Below are 22863 nucleotides of genomic sequence, written 5' to 3' on the forward strand. Positions count from 1 at the left end.
AGGGTTGGGGGTAAAGTGTGGGGGGCGGTGGAGAGACCAGGGCTGTGGCTGGATTCCAGTGCTGGTGACACGTGGGGTGGGAGCATGAGGCCCCAGGCTGCCGGAGGTCCTGGCCCGGGGAGGTGGAGGCCATTCCTGGTCAAGGGCTTCCTGAGGCCCCTGGCGCATGCAGAGGTCGGGGTTTTAGTTAAAAGTTTAATGTAGTTCCCAAATACATTTCATATGACAATCTTACATAAATGTTCCAAAACACATGGGCGTTATCTCGTTGTACTCGTCACTAGCTGGCTAAGGCTTAAAGCAGAGACGTGTGACTGGGTCTCTCGGGAGGGCCTCTGGTTCTTCCCTGGCTCAGGCTTGCTGGGGGCTGTGGGCCAGGGCTCTGGCGACCTAGAGGTGTGGGCGGCACAGCTGCAGGAGGTCTTCTCTTAACCCTCCGAGGGTGGGGCTGGGAGATTTCCTCTGAAGTCCCAAAGAGGCCCTGTGCCCAGGGGACCTCCTCCTCAGCCTCCCTAGGTGGGTGGTGCCAGCTGGCTCTTGGCCACACCCCAGGGTCAGGTGGGCACAGGCGTCCACTCCAGTGTGCTGCGTGCTTGTGAGACCGCCTATTCTGGGACCAGCCCCCTGGCTCTTCCACCAAGACCTGGTGAGGATACCCCTCTGCCTCTCAGAGGCCCCGGCCCTGGACAGTCCTGGGGGCAGTGACACCTGCGGCTGGGGAAGGGATGGCCAACAGCGGAAGCAGTTTGCGCCTGGTGCCTGATGATGGTGAACCACGTGACAGATGGAGACAGGAGTCAGGGGACCCTGGGGACCCTTCCAGGTCCAGTGACCTTTTCCTAGATAGGCACTCTCCAGGCCTACGACAGACAGGGCCCCAACTCCTCATCACCCCGTGACTCAGCCTGGAGGTACCTGGGGTGGGAAACAAGTGACCCTCCAACCTCAGAGGCCAGAACCACAGGTGGGGGACAGGGACCTCAACGGAGCTGTGCCTGCTCAACACTTGAGAGCATCTTAACCTAAGAAACCAAAACAAAGCCTTTGAAAATAAAAAGAAAAACAGATGTAAAATATACACCCCCAATCAGAGAGGGGAAGTGGGAAATGAAGATAGTAGTTAACAGCATGTCCAATGGGCCCAGTGTCTACACTCAGAGCAGTCCCCAGGCTGGGTGGGGGTCCCAGGACTGTAGTCGGGGAGCCCCAGGCAGGGGCAGAGGGCCAGCTGCTCCCCACAAGGGTGGGGCCCCGCAGCAGGGAGGGAAGGGCGTGGGCAGCGGAGAAGCCAGGGGCTCTGGCTGGACCCAGAGGCTGGCGACACGCAGGGTGAAGGAACGAGGTCTCCAGTCCCAGTGAGAAGCCGTGACAAGTCTTAATGTGCCATTTCAATTCGAAGGAGGGGAGGGAGAAATGTTCTTGTTTGTTTCGCTCATCAATATGATGAGGTCTCATGTCCCAAACCACATTCAGGCAGTTCCCGAGTCTGCTTTTGAACAGGACGTGCGGGTCCAGACTGTGGCCGGCCCAGCGGGGTGTGTGGTTCCTGGCCCCGCACCTGGACGCTGCCTGCGGGGTGGGGGCGGGTGGGCGGGCGGACAGACGGACAAAGCAGCAGCCTGGTGTGCAGCCGGGCTCCCGGCCGCTATGTGCTCCCGGTCGTCTGCCCGTCCCCTTCGTCACCAGCACCTGCAGGGAAGCAGCAGCCCTGCGTCAGGATGGAGCCCGCACTTCCCAGGTCTGGCCACCCCTGCCAGGAGATCAGCACTGGATCAAGGATGGTGGGCAGCTCCTTTTATCCCCCCAGGGTAGGGACCACCAGACTCACCAGCTGCGGTGGCCCCTGAAGGAGCCAGGACATCGTCATCGTCGCTGTCATCCTCCTCATTGGACGGGGCTGCCCCAGGTTCAGGCACGGGCATCTTGGCCTCCTGCTCCTGCTCCACACGGCTGCGCAGGGCCAGGATGCGGTGGTGCAGGGCTGCGTACAGCTGACCCGTGTCCTTGGAGCTGGCCTGGGACGGGAGGAGGGTATGAGACCCCCGGACCCCAGTCCTACCCTCTCCTGTCTTCTGCAGAACACAAGTGCCAAGTCCCAAGGTTCAGAGGTGACACTGCCACAAGGCCTTGTGGGGAGGCCACCGGCCCCGGGCCCTGGGCCTGCCGGCCTCTCCCTGAAAGGATGCCACCACTCCCAGGTGGCTGGGAGTATCCCAGAGGTCAGGGTTGGTGGACTCGACTGTGACACCATGACACAGGACAGAGGTGACCACCCCACAGGGCTTTTAGCGTTGAACACATCACAACCCCTCAGCCAAACCCCAGCGGCTTCTCTGGGGTAAGAGGACGAGGACCATGATCTCTATTCCTGAAGGCTGGGACTGGCAGGTCCCATAGTGCTTCTGGTGTCCCAGGCAGCACCTGAGGCCCCTCCCTGCTCCCCTCTCCACCGTCCTGCTTATCTGTGTGCCCAGGAACCCCCACATGGCCGGCGGGATGAGGGGCCCCAGATGCACCCGCGTGGCTGGCTCACCGAGATCAGGAAAACCTTCACGCCCTGGTCCTCGGTGTCCATGGCTGTGATGCGGATGCTCTTCTCGCTGGCCTTGTCGATCTGCATCTGGGCCCAGAGCTTGGTGTTGAGGATCAGTCGCAGGCTCCCTTGGGTCCGCATCACTGCAACCAGCAAGGCCACTCAGCCCTGGCCCCCACCCCGGCCACCTCCCAAACAGGCAGCTCTGAGAGCCAACACAGTCCAGAGGGAAAGCAACATCACCGCGCAAAAGCCCATGATCCTCCCAGGACCTACCCACAGAGCAAGACTTCTCCTGAGGCCAGCCCTGGCACACCTGCTCCCGGGGCGGGGCTCCTCCTCCCCTAGCCGGACCACTGAAGGCCACAACTGTGGGTGGCCGCACAGGCTGGTGCTGCAGATTAGTGGCCAGAGGCCACATGCAGTTTGTGGGAGGTTGTGTTTGGTCCACACAGGGGGGCACCAGGATGGCAGTTCCCGTGGAGAAGGGGGGATGAGACGAGCACAGGGTGGGCTGCGGGAGGCAGGGACTGACACTCAAGGTGTGTGCGCTTCCTGTGTTGTGAGACATCGGCCTCCGTGGGAGTCCACGCCCTCCTGACTGGCCTCCCCCGAGTGGGCCAGCCCTGCCTCCGGATTCCTTAGGAGAAGGCAGGGTAGGACCACAGCTTAGCGCTTCCATGGAGAGGGGACAAGAGGACTGAGGGCAGCAGATTACGGAGGGAAATGGGAGGGCCCTGACTCTCTAGAGGATGGAACAGCCCCGCACCAGGCCTGGGCCCACCCCACGGACTCTGCCAAGCCCCTGTCTTCCTGCCGGCCGTCTCTCCCCACTGGAGCAGGCCTGGAGAGGGTCGGAAACTTGTGCCCCTGCCCCGGCTCAGCAAACAGATCTCCCTGAGCCCAGGTGCCCACCTCAGAGGCTGAGTGCGAGAAAGACAGGGGTGACTCTGCTCTCCCTGAGGGTGGGGAGGGCACTGCTGCCACGGGGCGACAGGCTGATGACCCAGGCAAAGGGGAGGACCTGGGAGCTCAGCGCTCTATGCCCTCTCCTTCCATTGACATTTGAACATTTCCACGAGACAAAAGGAAAAACACAAGATGTCCAAAAGGCCGGGCACGGTGGCTTATGCCTGTAATCTGGGAGGCCAAGGTGGGTGGATCACCTGAGGTCAGAGGTTTTGAGACAAGCCTGACCGATGTGGAGAAACCCTGTCTCGGCCGGGCGCGGTGGCTCACGCCTGTAATCCCAGCACTTTGGGAGGCCGAGGCGGGCGGATCACAAGGTCAGGAGATCGAGACCACGGTGAAACCCCGTCTCTACTAAAAATACAAAAAAAAAAATTAGCCGGGCGCGGTGGCGGGTGCCTGTGGTCCCAGCTGCTCGGGAGGCTGAGGCAGGAGAATGGCGTGAGCCCGGGAGGTGGAGCTTGCAGTGAGCCGAGATCATGCCACTGCACTCCAGCCTGGGCGGCAGAGCGAGACTCCGTCTCAAAAAAAAAAAAAAAAAAAAAAAAAAAAAAAAGAAACCCTGTCTCTACTCAAAGTATAAAACAATTAGCCAGGCTTGGTGGTGGGCGCCTATAATCCCAGCTGCTCGGGAGGCTGAGGCAGGAGAATCGCTTGAACCTGGGAGGCGGAGGTTGCAGTGAGCCGAGATTGCGCCACTGCACTCCAGCCTGGGCAACAAGAGTGAAACTCCGTCTCAAAAAAAAAAAAAGACATCCATGGGGAACAAAAGAGCAGTCCCAGCCTGCAGGGACACCCGTCTGTTCTTACTAGGGCAGTGTTTCTGATCGAAGTACATGAACACTACCCTTCAAGGAGGCCATCTGAGTTACTGCTGGGCCTGAAACCCGTATTTATGAAAAGGCCAGAAGACGCTTTGACTCAGGAAGATAAAACAAAAAGATGGTCCCGGCGCAGTGGCTCACGCCTGTAATTCCAGCGCTTTGGGAGGCTGAGGTGGGAGGACTGTTTGAGGCCAGGAGCTCAAGACCAGGCTGGGCAACACAGTGAGACCCCATCTCTACAAAGACAAAAATAAAAAATCAGCCAGACGTGGTGGTGTGCGTCTGTAGTCCCAGCTACTCAGGAGGCTGAGGTGAGAGGATCACTTGAGCCCAGGAATTTGAGGCGACGATCACGCCACTGCACTCCAGCCTGGGTGATGGAGTGAAATCACTTTTAGAAGGAAAAAAAGGACACGCCCACATTTCAAATGTGCACACACGGGCTGATTTCCCTAAGTGGGTGTATGTATGCAGGTACTCCAAGCTAAACGTCCAATAGGGAAAAGTCCATTAACTGTCAGTAGAATATTAACATAAAAGTTTTTCAAAAACAGTATACTTTATTTTTTTTGAGATAGAGTCTCGGTCTGTCGCTCAGGCTAGAGTGCAGTGGCTCAATCTTGGCTCACTGCAACCTCTGCCTCTCAGGTTCAAGCAATTCTCCTGCCTCAGCCTGCCCGAGTAGCTGGGATTACAGACATCTATCACCACGCCCGCCTAATTTTTGTATTTTTAGTAGAGACAGGGTTTCGCCATGTTGGCCAGGCTGGTCTTGAACTCCTGACCGCAGGTGATCTGCCCACCTCGGCCTCCCAAAGTGCTGGGATTACAGGTGTGAGCCACCGTGCCCGGCCAAAATTTCTCTTTATCAAGAGATTAGACTTGATGTTTGATTTTGTTTTCCTTTCTATCATAAACCTGCCACTTTCACTGTCAGAAAATCAGTTTAAAAACTTCCATAGACTTTTGTCCATTTTGACACTAAGAGAGTCACGGACAAGCTGGCAGCTGGAGCCAGTGTGCGAGGGTGGTGTTGAGGGCTGTGAGCAGGGAGTGGGTTTGGGGGGCAGCTCTCATGGGGGACCGACTCTGTGCCTTGACTCTCACAAGGGTAGGGTCAGGATCTCCCCAGCTTCGTTCCCTTTGGAATTGCACAGTCCCCAGTCCTCCTGTGGCCACAGCCCAGCCCTCTGCAGCTCACCTAGTCGGGACTGCAGCGTGCCGTCGTCCGTGGATGCCATGTCATTGAGTCTGAGCAGCCCCCGGCCTCTCTCCACCCAGGACTGTGAAGTCTTGTCGAAGACAAACAGCTTGCACTGCATCTGGAACACAGTAGCCGCCGGTGAGCAGGGACCCCAGCTGGTGTCCTGCTGCAGCCACACCCTGAGAGTCGCCCTTTAGCCTGTGTGGACTGCCAGGGCTGGCCAGTGATGGCCTGGGGGCCACCTTGGTCAGTGTTTTTGTCCTGCCCTCAAGCTAGAACAGGCTTTACGTTCTAAAAGGGATATCGGAAATTAAAAGAATCACTAAGGAAATGAAAAGCAAAACAACAGTGAGAAACCTCTCTGCGCACTCTAGGATGGCTGTACCCACGGGGGGAAGCTGGAACCCTCACACACTGCCGGTGGGAAGGCCGCACGGTGCCACTGCTGTGAAAGAGAGTCTGGCGGCTCCTCAAAGTGCTCAACAAGGAATTACCACATGCTCGGGCAATTCCATTCCTCGGTATGTACCCAAGAGAAATGGAACATCTGTTCGTGTTCACACACAGATCGCACATGAACGCGCACATTCGCCATAGCCCAGCCTCAAGGAGCAATGGACGGACACATGTGGCCTGTCCCCACAGTGCATCTCACTCAGTCTTAAGGAAGAATCAGGCTCCAACCCCTGCCACAAGGTGGATGAAGCCCTGGCTCAGTGAGAGAAGCCAGACACGAAAGGCCACATAGTGCACTGACGCCATTTATATGAAATGTCAAGGACAGGCAAAAAACAGAGACAGGAAGTGGATTTGTGGCTGCCAGGGGCTGGGGAGGGAGGAGGAGTGACTGTGAACGGACAATGCTCTTTCTGGGGGAATGGGACAGTGTTCTTTTTGGGGGCAAAAATGTACATTAGATTGTGGTGAAAGTTGTCTGACTCTGTGAATATACTAGAAACCATGGAATTGTATGCTTTAAAAGGGTGGATTATATAGCATGTGTACTCTATTTCAATACAGCGGTTGTGTATATATAAACAAAGAAAAATACGAGACAGACACCCCTACATGGCTTTCCACATACCCGCTAAGTCAATCTCTTTCAACATGAACAGATTACAAAATGTAAGTGGGGAAAAAAAAGCAGTGTTCTTAAAAACCCCACAATACGCCACCTGGTTTACAGACACAGACACATGCTTATGTGCCACAGGAGAGGAAGCAGATGGATGCTGCCCAACCTGGGTGGTGTGGCCTCAGGAGAAGGGGATGGGGGATGCCAACAGGGGACAGTGGGATGGAAGCTCTGGCTGCACCTGATTTTTTTCCCTACGAAGACACCACAGGATGTCAGGTGACAAATACAGTTAGCTCTGGGTTACAAGAGATGTTTGTTATGACAGTCTTTGTCATTCCCTGAACCATCAAGAATGTTTCAGGCTGGGTGCGGGAGCTCACGCCTGTAATCCAGCACTTTGGGAGGCCAAGGCGGGAGGATCACATGAGGTCAGGAGTTCAAGACCAGCCTGGCCAACAGGGTGAAACCCATCTCTACTAAAATACCAAAATTAGCCGGGTGTGGTGGTGCACCCCTGTAATCCCAGCTACTCAGGAGACTGAGGCACGAGAATCCCTTGAACCCAGGAAGCAGAGGTTGCAGTGAGCCAAGATCGTGCCACTGCACTCCAGCCTGGATGACAGAGTAAGACCCTGTCTCAAAAAAATTTAAAACAAAAGAGTGTCTCAAACAGATCATCCTCCTCTGAAACCAAAGACATGCAAGAAACCCCTTGCAGAGAGAGCCTAAGCTCTCTACAAGCGCCACCAACAAAGTCCCAGAGCGTAGGGCCAGTGGCCCCTCTGTCATCTCAGGGGTAGGCCTGTGTGCTCAGAGGATGTGTGCCCAGCCCTTGGTGCATGGAAGACCCAGGGCCATCGAAGAGGGGCCGGCCCCTCACCTGTAACACATTGCTCTCCGCCTCCTCCCCGGTGATGACTTCCACTTTTTCCAACAAACACTTCCGCGCTGTTGCCTTGGTGTAGGCGGCTGCCGACTCGGCCAGGGACTCTGAAAAGTTATTGGCCAAAAAGACTGACTAATTATTTGGCGAGGGGAGAGCATGCAGCTCACAGGAGATGAGAGGGTCGGTTCTGGTCTCAAGGACGCCAGCTGCCCCTGGCAGGCCCGACCTGGCAACCCAAGTGGTCCCTAGACACAGCCAGGGCACACGGTCTTGGAAGCTGCAGGGAGACCATCTGGGGGCCAAGTGTGGCCCTAGACTCTCCTGTTCCTGCTGAGCAGAGGACAGGGGGACAGTGAGGGACTCCTCCACGCCTGCTGTCTGCGCCTCCCCACCCTCCCCACAGCCACAAGGCGACACAGCCCCTCGAGTAACAGTCTTATCATAAACCCCTGTCTCTGCTCACTGCAAGGCAGGACCCTGGAGGTCACGGCCCTGGCTTAGTAGCTGGTTGACGTGTGGTCGTTACTGCTGCGGGAGTTGGGCCCCTTATCCCTCCCGGCTGGGGGTGTGAATGGACCCAGCATCCCCTCATCATCCCCCAAGATGACCTACCATGAGCCCCATGCAGCGGCGAGACGGTAACATACCTTTCTCAGGGGTGGCCTCCTGGGACGAGGACTCAGACCCTGACTCGACAGCTGCATTTTCCCTGTTGGCATCTGAACTGACCTCGTTTAATTTTGGGGGGCTCTGCAGGCATACAAGGAAGAGGGAGCTTGTGCGGTCCTTCAGCTGCAGCTCTGAGCACCTCTCTGCCTGGCCCCCAACACCATGCTGCCCCCAGCACTCCTGCCCGCTCCTGGTGACACCCTGAACTGCCTGGGAGCTCCCCACGTGGTCCCTCAGGCATCAGCAGGGGGTGAGTGCCACCAGTCGACAGTCCCCTCGGACCACACTGGACACTCCGTTTGGGTGAGGCAAGACTTTGACTATTTCATTGAAATAGAAAAAAGGCAGCGTGGCCATAAAGGAAGAGAAGCTGCAGAGTCCTTAATGCAGCATAACTCAAGACAGCTAGAGTGACCAGGCAGCTCAGGACAGGCCCTCACGCAGTCACAGTGGAGCTGGGTGGAATCAGGAAGGAAAAGGAACACATGTAAAGAGGTAGGCAAGCCATTCTAGAACCCTCTCCCAGGCTGGCTGGGCTCCTGGGAACGGAGACGGGCCTTTCTTGCACTCAAAGCCTTGGCCGCGGTTATGCTCACAGGAGCAGGGAGGCCGGCAGCCCTGTCCCACACGACTTTTGTCAGTTGGCCTGGTGGAGAGGAACCGTGGACTCTGACTGCCAGCAGGGCCCTGCAGCCTCTGGGGAAGCCCATCTTGGGATGAAGCTGGCCCTGGTCAGCAGGGAGGAGCTGGGAAGAGCGAATGCCAGCTCCTGGGCGGCCAGTGGCCCCGGCCAGTTTTCACTCCAAGTCTGAGCAGGGTCTTCCCTCTCTCACTTGTTACTGAAGCCATCCCCATCTCACAAGGGACAACACAGCAGCCCCGCTCTCCATGTCCCCTCGATCTGGGGCTGGTGCCGAGCACCTCTGGTCCCCAAGAACATTCCCAACACGGCCACTCACCAAAACTCGCTCGCTCATGTTCTGGCCAAATACAAATTTGTTGCTGGAGGCGTCGGCACTATTGGTTGAGTTCTCTAAACTGAAGAGAAGATGTGCAGTGAGTGTGGGGGTGTCACGTGGGAATGTGGCTAGGCAAATGTGTGGGCACCCACGGAGCACACACTGGCGCAGAGGGCACAGTGGAGGGGTCTCCCCTACTGTGCACAGGGTGGCGTGTCAGAGGCAGGAAGCCACATGCCTCCCTGTGCCGTTGGAAACATGAGCCCTTAGCTCGCTCTGACGGAGGGACCCACAGCATGAGGGAAGCCACCTTCCAGCTGCTCCGCCCGCCCATCTCCCAGGCGGGACACGCTTTCTTCTGAGATACCTGGAGGGGCAGCTGGGCCGTGGGTAGCATCACCCCCAGCCACGTCAATCAAGGGCATGCTGAGGTCTTTGCCCCAGGTGCCCAAACCCAGGATAAGGAGTCGCCTCTAGCCTGCTCTGTTCTGCTCTGGGCATGAGGTCCGCAAGACAGAGGGCACACTCCAAGGGCTGGGCTGTATCCTCCATGGGCCCCTGGACAAGCCCACAGAACTCTGGTCCTGTCTCAGGCGTCCAGTGAATCACAGAACAAGGCCTACAATCCTGGCCCACCCACGGTTGTGCCCAGAGTGGGGAATGACAGGCCCAAGAGCAACCTGGATTGTGGGTCTGAGTCAGGCACGGGGACCACAGATCCCTCTGTGGCAGAAGCCCTTGCGGCCACCTGCATCCCCATGCTAGGCTGGCCGCTGGGCCCAAGACACACACCTGGAACTGATATACTGGAGGAAATAGTTCGTTGCGGTTGGCGTGTCTGCGCTGGGGTGTCCAGCATTCTCCATGTCAGCTTCGTCCACGCTCTCATTGATCAGCTGGGAATGAGACAAAGCGCTCAGTAATCGGGGGTGGGGTGGGGGCTGGGGTGGTGTCTGCAGAGCCCCTGAGCTGCATGGAGCTGCCGGGAGTCATGAGCCCTCTCCTGCACCCGGCTGGGTGTGCACGTGCACGTGCACGTGCTGGGGGGCAGGGCTGTAATCAACTCCACCACCTTTTGCTTTAACAGTTAAGACAGAAAGAGAGCTCATGAGGCTTCAAGGAGCCTTTTCCATCTCGTTATAAAACCACACCTAAGCTGGCCTCTCGGTCAACGCTTTGTACGGAAAACACAATGTTACAAAGTTGGTGTTTTGGGGGGTTTACTATGAACATGATAGAAACAGCATTTCTTGAGGGCCTCTTTCCTACCAGTTGCTATGCTGAGTCTGTCAAATGCACCATCTCCTTTAATCCTCATGAAGCCTGAGAGGGGGATGTTAGGGACCAACAAGGAAGCAGAGGCTCAGAGGGTTAAGAAACCACAGCTCTGGCTGGGCGCAGTGGCTCATGCCTGTAATCCCAGCACTTTGGGAGGCTGAGGCTGGGGGGGAATCACTTGAGGTCAGTAATTCGAGACCAGCCTGGCCAACATGGAGAAACCCCACCTCTACTAAAAATACAAAAAATTAGCTAGGTGTGGCAGTGGGTGCCTGTAATCCAAGATATTTGGGAGGCTGAGGCAGAAGAATCACCTGAACCCCGGAGGTGGAGGCTGCAGTGAGCAGAGGTCATGCCACTGCACTCCAGCCTGGATGGCACAGCAAGGCTCTGTGTCCAAAGAAAAAAAAAGAATCCATGGCTCACGTTTGCCCTGGAAGGAGAGGCTGGGATTTGACTGAGACTGCGAAGTGCACGCAAGCCTCTGACTTTTGCAAGAAGCCGACCCCACCAAATTCAAAGCAGCTGTTTCCCCAGACTCAAGGCAGAGACTCCACAGGGCCTGAGCTCCACGGGCCAAGCCCTTCCCCGCCTCTTGCCCTCCTTTCCTCCTTGGAGGGAGCAGCCCCTGAGGGACTCATTATTTTGCCTAAAGCCATGGCGACAGCAACATCAACTTTCCATGCTTCTCGACTTGGGCTTCTGTTGGACGGTGAGTAACAGAAAGGAAAGCAGAAAACGTGAGCCGGTCCTTTCTGCATGCTAGAGAGGTTTCTATTTCGAGGGCCCTCCCCATCGACACTACTGACATATTGCCATTGGGCCCAGATCATTCCCTGTGGTGTGGCTATCCTGGGCACTGCGACGGGTGGAGTGGCATCCCTGGCCTCCAGAAGTACCTCCCAGTTTTGACAACCACAAATGTCTCTAGACATAGCCACCGATGCCGCCTCTTGGGCTCTGAAAGAAACTTCTGGCCAGTGGAGTTTCTAGAGATGCTGCAGCACATTCCACGTCTATGGCTGAGAAAGGTGCTGCTGGCTGACCCTGGTCTTCCTAGAGTCCCAGTGCATGGTCCAGGGCCACTGTTCCCAACCACCGCCAGCCCCTCCCCACCCCACAGTCTCCAAACTAGGACCACATGCCTGGAGGGCAGCCAAGAGGTGGCAGATGCTTTGCTCCTTTTCAGGAGGGAAGACTGTGTCGTCACCCCACCCTGCCCCACTTAAAAAAAAAAAGGTGACAGTTCTTAATGGGGGCGATTCTACCCCACAGGGAATACTGGCCACGTCTGGGGACATTTGTGGTTGTCAGATGTCAGGAGCATTGGGTGGGTGGAGGCCAGTGATGCTGCTCAGCACCCTGCAGTGTCCAGGGTGACTCCTCAGAAACCAGGAATGGTCCAGCCATAATGCTGCTAGTGTTGAAATGGAGAAGCCCTGAAATACGGGAACAGAAATCTCTGGGCAGAGCTGAGAGCACTGGACCATGCTGTCTTTCTTTTCTGCTATGAAAGCCTGAGGCCGCAGGTTCAGTCACCTCCCCTGTCCCCTGCTACCATGAGTACCAGGGACTCTGACTTGAGAAGCCACTGCAGGTGAGGGCTCCAAAGCCTGGGCCGCTGGTGGGGAACTGCCAGGGCCCAGCACACGCATGCCAGCAGCTGACTATGCCGGGAGCCACGGGGCTGCCTCACTAACACCTTCTTTGTCCCACGTTTCCCCTCCCCTGTTAAATGGAAAATCTACTGACTTGCCTACTGTTGAACCTGGGGAAGGCATAAAAAGTCAATGAGCTGGTTCAACAGCTCACATACCTTAACTCTGTCCCTCAAGTTCTGCCCGAATACAAAGGCTTGCTGTGTGGCGGGGCCTTTTTTCTCGCAGGCTTCCTCTTCAGAGGCGTTGCTGGACTCATTTTTCTGGGGCTCTTTCTCCTATCAAAAACAAAAACAAAACAGAGTAATCAAAACCAGTGCCCCACTTGGCCCAGACGGATGCCCAGCAATTCCACACCAGATCATGCACTCCACGCGTCTCCTCTGCACGTGCCTGCAGTCCCAGCTACTCGGGAGGCTGAGACAGGAGGACTGCTTGAGCCTGGGAGTTGCAGTGAGCTAAGATCACACCACTGCACTCCAGCCTGGGTGACAGAGCAAGAAGCTATCTCCAAACAACAAAAAAGAAACACCTGTGCCCCGCAGAAGCCTTAGTGCCGGCAGAGGACAGGAAATAACCTAGATGCTCATCATTAGCTGAGGAACAAAATAATTTACGCTAGAAAATACGGGGAAAAAAAGTACAGCACAGCTGTTACCACCGAGAGGGAGGTAGACCTCTGACATGCCCACAATACATGGATCACAGAAGAGAGCAGCTTGTGGGACACAGAAGTGCGATTCCATTTGTGTTAAAGCAAACCCGGTGCCGTGTGTGTGTGTGTGTGTGGTGTGTGTGCTGTGTGTGGAGTATGTGTGGTGTGTGTGTGTGGGGGTGTGTGTGGTGTGTGTACGTGTGGTATGTGTGTGTTATGTGTATGTGGTGTATGTGGTGTGTGGTGTGTATGTGGTGTGTGTGATATGTGTATGTGGTGTGTGGTGTGTGTGTGTGGTATGTGTATGTGGTGTGTATGTGGTGCGTGTGATATGTGTATGTGGTGTGTATGTGGTGTGTGTGATATGTGTATGTGGTGTGTGGTGTATGTGGTGTGTGTTATGTGTGCGTGTGTTATGTGTATGTGGTGTGTGCGTGGTATGTATGTGGTGTGTGTGTGGTTTGTGTGTGGTGTGCGTGCATGTGGTATGTGTGGTGTGTGTGTGGTGTGTGTATGTGTGGTGTGTATGTGTGTGTGATATGTGTATGTGGTGTGTGTGTGTGGTATGTGTATGTGGTGTGTGTGATATGTGTATGTGGTGTGTGGTGTGTATGTGGTGTGTGTGTGGTGTTACGTGTGCGTGTGTTATGTGTATGTGGTGTGTGTGCGTGTATGTGTGGTGTGTGTGTGTGGTATGTATGTGGTGTGTGGTTGTGTATGTGGTGTGTGGTATGTGTGGTGTGTGTGTGGTGTGTGTGGGGGTATGTGTGTGGTGTGTATGTGTGGCGTGTGTGTTTTGTGTGTGTGTGTGTGTGGTATGTGTGCGTGTGTTATGTGTATGTGGTGTGTGTGCGTGTGTGGTGTGTGTGCGTGTGGTGTGCGTGTGTGGTGTGTGTGCATATGGTACGTGTGGGGGGTGTGTGTGTGCGTGGGTGGAGGAATGCTCAGGAAATAAGCCGGGAGAGAATTCAAACCACTGACGGAGGTTACCGGGGGACCTCTCAGCTGGAGGGTGGCTTCCACTTGTTACTTTCTAGGATTTCCATTTTGTGTAAATATTTTCAACATGCAAGCATGACTTTTGTAACTAAATATCCTAAGACCAAATGCATTTATCTTGAGATAATGGAATATGGAGTTGCTAGTAATTTGTATATGTCTTTCTTACACTACATGATAAAAAAGGTGTAGAATTTGAAAAGAAATTTTTTTTTTTTTTTTTTGAGACGGAGTCTGGCTCTGTCACCCAGGCTGGAGTGCAGTGGCGCGATCTCGGCTCACTGCAAGCTCCGCCTCCTGGGTTTACGCCATTCTCCTGCCTCAGCCTCCCGAGTAGCTGGGACTACAGGCGCCCGCCACCTCGCCCGGCTAGTTTTTTGTATTTAGTAGAGACGGGGTTTCACCGTGTTAGCCAGGATGGTCTCGATCTCCTGACCTTGTGATCCGCCCGTCTCGGCCTCCCAAAGTGCTGGGATTACAGGCTTGAGCCACCGCGCCCGGCCGAAAAGAAATTTTAAAAGGCTTTTGGTAGGTCTCTGGGAATGTGTACAGTGGACACGAACATGAGGCAGGGAGCGTTTTCCTGGGAGATGTTGTGAAGGGCCCTGACAACCATGAACTCGGAGCTGAGAAAGGCTGCAGGCAGCTTCTGACTGCCTCAGTGTGTCCAGCGGGCAGGGAAGCCTGGAGTTACAGTGCCAGGCCCAGAATCAGCGAATCACAGCACTGAGGGCACTTTCTGATCCAACTGTGAAGAAAGTGAAGAGTTTAAATGTTTCTCTACTGTGCTCCCTAGAAATTCTGCTATTGCTGACTTCATGCTGCATCCTTGTGCCTGTGCAAGAGTGAACATGGCTTTTAAAAATTAAACACACACCGTGTTTGGCGACCTGGAAGTCCTCAGAGGATGGGCTAATCCCCAGGCCCACTGGGGCTGCGTGCAGACGGTGGGGGGACGCACTTCCGGCAGAAACACTCCCTGGCTCTTGGCTTTGTGTGCTGTGTGCCCCCTGCTCACACTGACTGCTGCGAATCCCGGGTGGGCGGAACCCACAGAGTCACCTGAGAGGGGGCAGGCAAACAGCAAAATGTTTCTGACCACAGCGTATGTCTATGACCTGGCGGGGCCTGCTTAGAGGATTCGCTTAAACTGATGAGTGAATCCCGAGGCCTGTAACCAGTCTTAGACTCTGTGTGTGTGGGGCGGGAGGGGAAGCCTCTTCCCCACTTTCCCAAAGACAGTACCAGAAGTTCCCCCATGGGTCACCCCAACATCTAAGCCCTCCTTAGAGGAGATGCTTCACTTAGCTCACGTTCCTGATGAGCAGTGTGTGTCATGTTCGTGGGTGGCATGGAAAAGCTCGGGCTCCTGCTGCAGGGCCAGAGAAAGATACACATGGCGAGCCTGGCGAATCTCAACAGCACTGGGTGTGGTCAGAGGGCAGTGTGGGTGTGGCTGCGTGGCTCCATCCTGGACCCACACGGAACAGTGGCTTTGGAGCCAGATGCAGGAGCTGGGAATGGCAGCCAGTGGACCATGGGGTCCAAGGATCAACATTAGCTACTGGGGCTGGCCAGTCTGCTGGAGGGAAGATGGCACATCACAACTTCTGAGCTCAACGATTTGGGAACAAGCTGCGTACACTGTTGAGGAGGGGCTCAAACCGGCAGGAAGAGGGACTATGTCCCCTGGGATGGGACCGAGCAAGGCCTTTCCAGCGAGGGGCAAGCTCTCGGTAGTGGGTGTGGCCAGGTCAGCCTGTGCGCTCACCGTCAGGGACAATCAGACACATTGGGAGAGGGTGGGATGGGCTGGGTCACTTCTAAGTCCTTCTCCAACTCAGAACCATACATCTGATCTGCTCAGACCTCAGCAGTCAAAGCTTCCAAGCCGCAGTATGCAATGGAAGTGATCCCTATTTCCAATTCAGCAAACTCGTTTGAAAAAGGGCGTGAGGATGTTTTAAAATTTAATTGTGGAGAGCTATTTTCACCCTTTGAGCCAGAGCATCTACTGGGGATGGGAGGTATAAAACCGCAGGCCATGGACACAGAGCGGAAAATAAACACAAAGATCCAATCTGGCTTTTACACGGAAGATATCACGTGGTGTTACCCCAACTCTGACTTTAAACCCATCTCTGCCAACTTCAAAGGAGGCTCTTCATCAACGTCCCTTATTTCACGGTGGCTGTGAAACACCACTTTTGGCCCATATAATCCAATCCATATCCTGCTTAAACAGAACTATTTCTTTTTTTTTTTTTTTTAAGGCAGGGTCTGGCTCTGTCGCCCAGGCTGGAATGCAGTGGCGCGACCTCGGCTCACTGCAGCCTCCCCTTCCCAGGTTCAAGCAATCATCCAGCCTCAGCATCCTGAGTAGCTGGGACTACAGGTACATGCTACCATGCTTGGCTAATCTGCGTATTTTTTGTAGAGACAGAGTCTTGCTATGTTGCCCAGTGTGGTTTTGAACTCCTGGCCTCAAGCAATTCACCTGCCTCGGCTTCCCAAAGTGCCGAGATTGCAGGTGTGAGCTACTGTGCCCGGCCTAAACGAACTATTTCTGAGATGACTCCCAAGGCAAATTTTTCAACTGGAACCACACAGATGGGAGTCTCTGAGGATGGCGTGGGTGTGGACGAAGAGAGGGGAGACATTCCTCACGTTAAACGTTGCAAGACACCCAACAGTGACAGCCGTTCCTCAGGCCCTAGTGACTCCCCGGAGTGCAGTGGTTCAGGTCCTCCCTCAAGGATCACTCCCTTGAGACACGTGGCGGTCAGCCTTGGGCAACAGGCCCTTCCAGCAGAACTTGCTTGGGAGACACTTCTTCAGACTGACTCAGCAAGACCACCTTGGGAATCTAGTTATTTGGTTTGTCAGCTACTGTTATTCACAGAGCCTACCGAGCAAATCCAGAGAGCCTTACAACAGGCCTACGTGGAAACTGCTCAGAACAGGCGACAGCGCGTGGACTCCACAGCGTGCTGGGAAGCTGTCCTCCCGTTCCCCAGGGGTCCAGCACGCAGCACTTCCCTGCCCCAGGACCCACTGACCTCAAGTGCACACACCTCATCGGCAGCTTCAGAAGGACTTCTCCGTGCAACAGTGTCAGGGGATGCTGCTGGCACTGCCCCCGTGCAGTCTGCTGGGAGGCTGACCCCGTTGGTGCCACTGCTGGGGACTGTGGGAGGGAAGGAGAGTGGGGAATCACAGGTGCTTGGCAGCCCTCCCACCCCAACTCACGTAGCTGAGGGGCTGGGCCACGTCTAGTCTAGGGCCCCTCCCATGGTAAAGCCCATAGCACATGTCTCCTTTTTAAGGAAGGACCTGGTATCTCTACAAAGAGTCAAAATTCTTGGATTAAAAAAAAAACAAGAGAAACCTGCCGAGCACAGTGGCTCATGCCTGTGGTCCCAGTGCTTTGGGAGGCTGAAGCGGGAAGACTGCTTGGGACCAGGAGTTTGAGACCAGCCTGGGCAACAGAGCAAGCCCCCGTTTCTAAAATAAAATAAAACAAATTAGCTGGGTGCGGTGGTGCACACTTGTGGTCCCAGCTACTTGGGTGGCTGAGGTGGGAGGATCGCTTGAGCCCAGGAGTTCGAGGCTGCAGTGAGCTATGACTGCACCAATGCACTCCAGTCTGGGTGACAGAGCAAGACCCCATCTATATATATATGTAAAATATAAAATTAAAAAAAAAATGACCTTTCAAGTTTTTAAAGATAACCTGTGAAAACTGAGGCTGCAATTCTGTCTGTAAACACACAGGGATAAATCTCATTCCCAGGAGCCGGCCTGCTTTTATGAAGACTGTGAATGAACAAAGCAGGTTTCACCCACACAGTCACACTCGGCCGAGAGCTGTGAGGAAGCTGTGGAACCGCCTCTCACTCCTCCGTTGCTAGGGCTCGGGAGGCTTGGGGTTGGGGGTGATTTAAAGGATCATCTTCCCTGATCTCTCTGTATTTCTGGTGCATTCAGCAGTCACCTCTGTCACAACACTCCTGTCCCGGGTGCGACTTCAGGAACGCTCTACCCTGCCGTCTGGGCCTGGGCGCCAGGGCTGCCGTTTCTTACCAGTCTGGGACAGTGCCTTTGGCTGCGGAGCCTGTAACACTGCCGGGCGAAGCACGCTCCGCTGCTGCTCCTTGGGCTTCTGGCTTGGCAGACCTGGGAACAGAAGGTGGCCTTCCCAGTGCCCGTGGACCCCTGCCTGCCCCCAGGCGCTTCAGAGACAACCCATTCCACGCCCCTTGTGGGCTAGACTTTGCAGGGAAGCACTTTTTAAAAAACTTGAGGTCTTTTTTTAACAACTGGACAGATCTGGCATTTTTACATATGATTAAGTGAAATTCCCAGTAACTGATATCTGTGAATTAATCCAGTTAGCATGGTAGCGTGGTGGGGCGTTGAGGGACAGCTGTTCTCTGTGAGCTGGACTCAACAGTCAGGTGGAGACTAAGGGGAGAGCAGTGAATTCACAGGCAGCTACCCGGAGGCTGAGGACTCGATGTGGGGTCAGGTACAGGCACGTTTTGCACCTGTTTTTCAAAACAGCCATGCTGAAGAAGTCCCTCTGCCAAAGGCAGACAGGGCAAGGACCCCTGCACGTGCCCTGCCCTGTGCAGCATCCCTGGCAGCCTCACTAGCAGCCGGCTCCCCAGCAGCGCGCGGCTGGAATACAGCCACCCTGCTAACTGGGGTGAACACTGTGGTATGTGGGGGCCAGAACACGCAGGACAGGCTGAACCAAGTGCGCTACTGCTGGGCGCAGAGCCTGCCCGATGCACCCCAAGCCTAGCATGCTCCCGTGCAACCACCGCCCACTTTTCTGAGCACACAAGGCTCACAATCAGGGGTCCCAACCTCCCTGCTGGACAGCCTCTCTTTAAAGGAACTTTCCAGGGCTCATGGGTCAGGTTACAAGTGAACTTTCTAGAAATCAAGCTGAGCCTGTGGTATCCTGGTCTGGCCAAGCAGAGGTCTGAAAAACGTCAGAAAGCCACCACCCGCCCCAGGGAGGTGGGTGACCTACCTGCGCTGGGGGCTTGGCCGTGGATCAGCGTCGGCGGCTTCAACCGGAAGCCACTGCTCCTTTCCTCTAAAAGCACAAGACAAAAGATCAACAGCAGGCCTGCCTGGGTGGGGGCTGGGCCTGGGGGGCAAGGGCAGGACAGGACTATGGTCTTGGCCTCAGTGACCTCGGGCCTGGAGAACCAGGGAGAACATTTCCAAATTACAATAGAAGTCCCGTCCGATCAGCAGGCCTGGAAGGCACCTGGAGGAGGGAGAGGCAAGGGCAGGAGGAACGACAGCTCTTGGGCCAGCTGCTGACCACGGGGACAGGCAGGGCATCAGCTGCCTTCCCAGCAGCCTGAGACCTGCTGCGGGCTCAGGAGCTGAGCTGCTCAGCGGCCCTGCACCTGGCCCTGGAGAATGTCAGGGAGCTACAGAACACAGGCGCCCAGGCCCTGCTTCCCTTTCCTAGAAGGTTTGTCCGTCAGAGCAAGCATCTGTGGCCAGGAAGAACCTTGGCACCACTACAGATGTCTGGGAAGGGAGACAGGTTTTTATGGTGAAAAGGTCAAAGGTGGCAGACAGTGCGCCTGCCTCTCCTTTCCAGATGTGCCTGCCGAGCTTCCTGTCTCAGTGAGGGAGCACTCCTGGCCACGTGGAGGGGGCCAGCTCCCCCCAGGCTGGAGTTTGGGCTGACAAGGTCACAAAGCTAGAGGGAAAGGCGAATGCTCAGGGGCTCCCGGGATGGCGCGAGAGCCCAGCCTCGCCCAGCCACCTGTCCACATGGACCCCTTCATCTGTGTGTCTTGGCAACTGTGCCCATACAGGGAGTAGGGATGATGGTCTAATCTGATCCACACCAGGAAGGATTGTCATAAGAGGCCTGTGACTCAGGCAGGCAAGCCTGTTCCTGGGCAAAGCACAGAGACTGTGGTATTATGGCTCCTGGAGGTGGCCCTGCGTTCATGCTAAGCTTCACCCCCCGTCAAGCTACAGGACACAAGATCAATATACACAAATCAATTGTGCTTCTAACGCTAGCCGTGAATGACCCAAAAACAAAATTAAGAAAATAATTCCATTTACAGTAACACCAAAAGAAAGAAAACACTTGGGAATACATTTCACAAAATAAAACTATAAAACAATGTTGGGGCTGGCTGCAGTGGCTCACGCCTGTAATCCCAGAGCTTTGGGAGGCTGAGGCAGGAGGACTGCATGAGCCCAACAGTTTGAGATCAGCCTGGGCAACATAGCAAGACCCTAACTCTACAAAAAATTAAAAACTTAGCTAGGCATGGTGGTACATGCCTGTAGTCCCAGCTACTCAGGAGGCTGAGGTGGGAAGATCACTTGAGCCTGCAGTGAGCTATGATTGTACCACTGCACTCCAGCCTGGGTGACAGAGCAAGACCTTGTCTCAAACAAAACAAAAACATTGTTGGAAGAAATTAAAGGTGTAAATCAATGGAAAGACACCCCCAAAAGTCATATGCTATCTGATTCTAATTCTGTGAAATGTCCAACTAGGCAGAAAGGCGCTGAGCTGTTACCAGGGCTCAGGGAGGGAGCTGGGGGCCCGCTGTGACTAACGGGGATGAGGTTTCTTTTTGGGATGGAAATGTTCTAAAATTAATCATGATGGTCGCACAACTCTGTGGATGCACTAAAACCACTCAATTGTACACTAAAACGATGACGACAAAACCCAAAACGCCTTGTCGGCCCACATTTTCAGACCCAAAATCAAATCAAGATTTAGCAGGCCAAGGAAGGCGCCTCTCCCGCCTTGCCCCGGAGGCGCCGCTGTGCCTGGGCAGCAAGAGGACCGCAGCAGCCTTCTTACTATGAGAGTTGTATGGAGCAGTTCAGCCCCAGGGGCTTCTGGCAGTCTGTGTTAGCAGACCTGGTGCCTCTCCCTAATACATGGTCATAAAAAACAAACTCAGGAAAGCCAGATCCTGCAGGATGCGGGGGTGAGCCACCAGATGTTCCTTTTCCGAAGGAAACACTCAATTACATTTCCAAAGCACAGAGCTATGCAGGAGAAGGCTGGCAATTTAGATACATTGTTAAAAGGTCAAATTCACAATTTAGATAATTTTTAGCAAGCTCTTCAAGCTGGCTCTGGATGCTGATGTTTTGGCCACAGACTGACTCCACTCCCTTCCACACTCTGCTCTGTGCACAGCTGGCGCTAACACTGAGGGGAGCCTGGGAGCTGGCCCAAGCTGCCAGGCGAAGTGGGAGGCTTGGATAATCCTTGCCGACCTGCCACTAGTGCTGGGCCCAGAGGCTGGCCCTCTCCAGAGCTGCAGGCAGACAAGGTGTGCTCCAGGAGCAGCCAAACTCTGGAGGTCCCTGTCACAGGCCCTGCTCCATGAAAACAAGGGTGGTCTCTTCTCCTTCCGGAAACTTTCTTCCGCAACACAGTTCACAACACAAGTTGCTGAATCATGGCCAGAACCTGATGCCCGCCACATACCCAAGGGGTGAGGGCCCTAGAGGATGCTGCACCAGTCTCTGAGGGACGTGTATCACTCCAGAGAGGAAGAGGACCCCTCCCGCTGGCAGCCTTTGCCCTCCTGGGAAGCCAGCAGGCTCCCTGTCTGAGGGTGCTTTTCGCCTGCCTCAGAGAGCCCCAAGTGATGTCTGCGGGAAGCCATGCTTACCCCCCAGGGAGTCCCAATTTAACCAGGGAAGGGATGGGAATGAGACTGTGTCCATCAGATGCTGAGAAGGCGGCCTGGCTGGAGTGTGCACGGTCTGTGCATGGATGGCGCTGGTGCAGAGTGGGGAGGAGGCTCAGCCATGGGGTGGGCAGGGGGTGATGCCCGATGCGCGGAGGACAGAGGGTGCCAGTTTCTTAGTGCCAGAAGAGGGGCAGAATATACCAAGGGAGGCACCCACGTACCCCTGGCGTCATCTCCACATGCCGGCAGGTAGACAGAGTGACAGATCATGTGGACAAAGATGTGTCCCCAGCTCTGTCTGCAGAGGGCCAGAAGCAGGGCTACACCTGAGGCAGTGAGATCGCAGTGCCGCACCAAGCACTCAGACCTCGGTTTCTAAAGACCATGCTCCGTGAAGAACCAGCGTGCCTCTGAGAAATGCAGATTCCAGGACTGGGATGAGAAAAGAAGCTGAGCTGGGAGACTCCTGTTGCGACAAAGTAAGGTAAGTGCTCAAAACAACAATGGGGACCTGCCTGACGGGGCTTCCACTGGCCGAATCTGGGACAATCTGAACATTAAATAAAAACCAGTAACTACAGACGGTCACCCACTGATGCCAACAGAAGCTCATCTGTCCATGTTGACACAATCAATCAACACACACGTGGGGAGAAGGCAAGCTCCTCCTTCCAGGGAACACCACTAATCAACGCAGGAGGGATGGTGCCCACAGATTCCCACGGCTGGTGGGATTCCCAGCTACTTGAGAGGGTGGGTCACGAGAATCGCTCGAACTTGGGAGGCAGAGGGTGCAGTGAGCTGAGATTGTGCTACTGCCCTCCAGCCTGGGCAACAGAGCGAGACTCTGTCTCAAAAAGAAAAAAAAAAAAAAAAAAAAAAAAAAAAAAAAAAAGGAAGAGAATCCCATGGGGCAGTTGTCAGCAGGAAACATCACTTTGAAAACATCACTGGGAGTGAGCACTGGAGGGCAGGAGTGCAACAAGGTACACACAGTCCCGGAGTCTAAAGTGTCTCTCAGAAACCATCCAGCACAAAGGGGAAAGTAAGTTTACAGTGGCGAAACCTGGCAGACAGCACCCTGATCGAGGTCACAGCTACTCCGTGCTGGTGAGGGGACAAATGAGTACTGTGCATGGCTTCTGTGACGTTCTCATCCAAGACGCCACACCTGGGTCTCACCACCAGGACACACTGGACAGGCCCCAACTGAGAGACTTCTACCCAACAGCTGACGTGTAATCCTCGAGGTCATGAAAGTCAAGGGAAGCCTGAAGACCTGTTCCTGATGAAAGTGGAGGTATGTGACGTAGGACCAGGGTCTGAGTCCTTTTTCCTAATGGACTCATGGAGCCGACCGGAGAAAGCTAAATGGGGTCTCCAGATAAAAGGGACAGATAAATTCTTCTGTGTTAAAGCTTTTCAAAATTAAAGCT

General features: G+C 54.9%; 1 protein-coding gene across 50 annotated transcripts in view; it reads right to left on the reverse strand.

Annotated features, from left to right (window-relative positions):
• Window positions 1-181: 181 nt before the first annotated feature.
• The window catches only part of RANBP3 (RAN binding protein 3), a 63669-nt gene continuing 40987 nt past the window's right edge, over window positions 182-22863 (reverse strand). For 27 of the 50 annotated variants that reach the window (XM_074025537.1, XM_015440364.4, XM_074025533.1 and 24 more), the window contains 12 exons: window positions 18754-18819; window positions 17796-17888; window positions 16772-16899; window positions 12217-12336; window positions 9915-10018; window positions 9123-9201; window positions 8142-8244; window positions 7489-7598; window positions 5528-5648; window positions 2534-2676; window positions 1829-2015; window positions 182-1689 (listed from right to left, as the gene is read on the reverse strand). In XM_074025537.1, coding sequence (XP_073881638.1) covers window positions 1646-1689; window positions 1829-2015; window positions 2534-2676; window positions 5528-5648; window positions 7489-7598; window positions 8142-8244; window positions 9123-9201; window positions 9915-9988 — 861 coding nt within the window. In that variant the 5' untranslated portion in view covers window positions 9989-10018; window positions 12217-12336; window positions 16772-16899; window positions 17796-17888; window positions 18754-18819 and the 3' untranslated portion in view covers window positions 182-1645. Of the gene's footprint in view, window positions 1690-1828; window positions 2016-2533; window positions 2677-5527; window positions 5649-7488; window positions 7599-8141; window positions 8245-9122; window positions 9202-9914; window positions 10019-12216; window positions 12337-14589; window positions 16900-17795; window positions 17889-18753; window positions 18820-22863 lie in introns of all 50 variants that reach the window. The other 23 variants (XM_074025550.1, XM_074025555.1, XM_005587678.4 and 20 more) reach the window with 2 other exon arrangements.

This window comes from Macaca fascicularis, chromosome 19 (genome assembly GCF_037993035.2).
Source record: "Macaca fascicularis isolate 582-1 chromosome 19, T2T-MFA8v1.1".
Classification (NCBI taxonomy): Eukaryota; Metazoa; Chordata; class Mammalia; order Primates; family Cercopithecidae; genus Macaca; species Macaca fascicularis.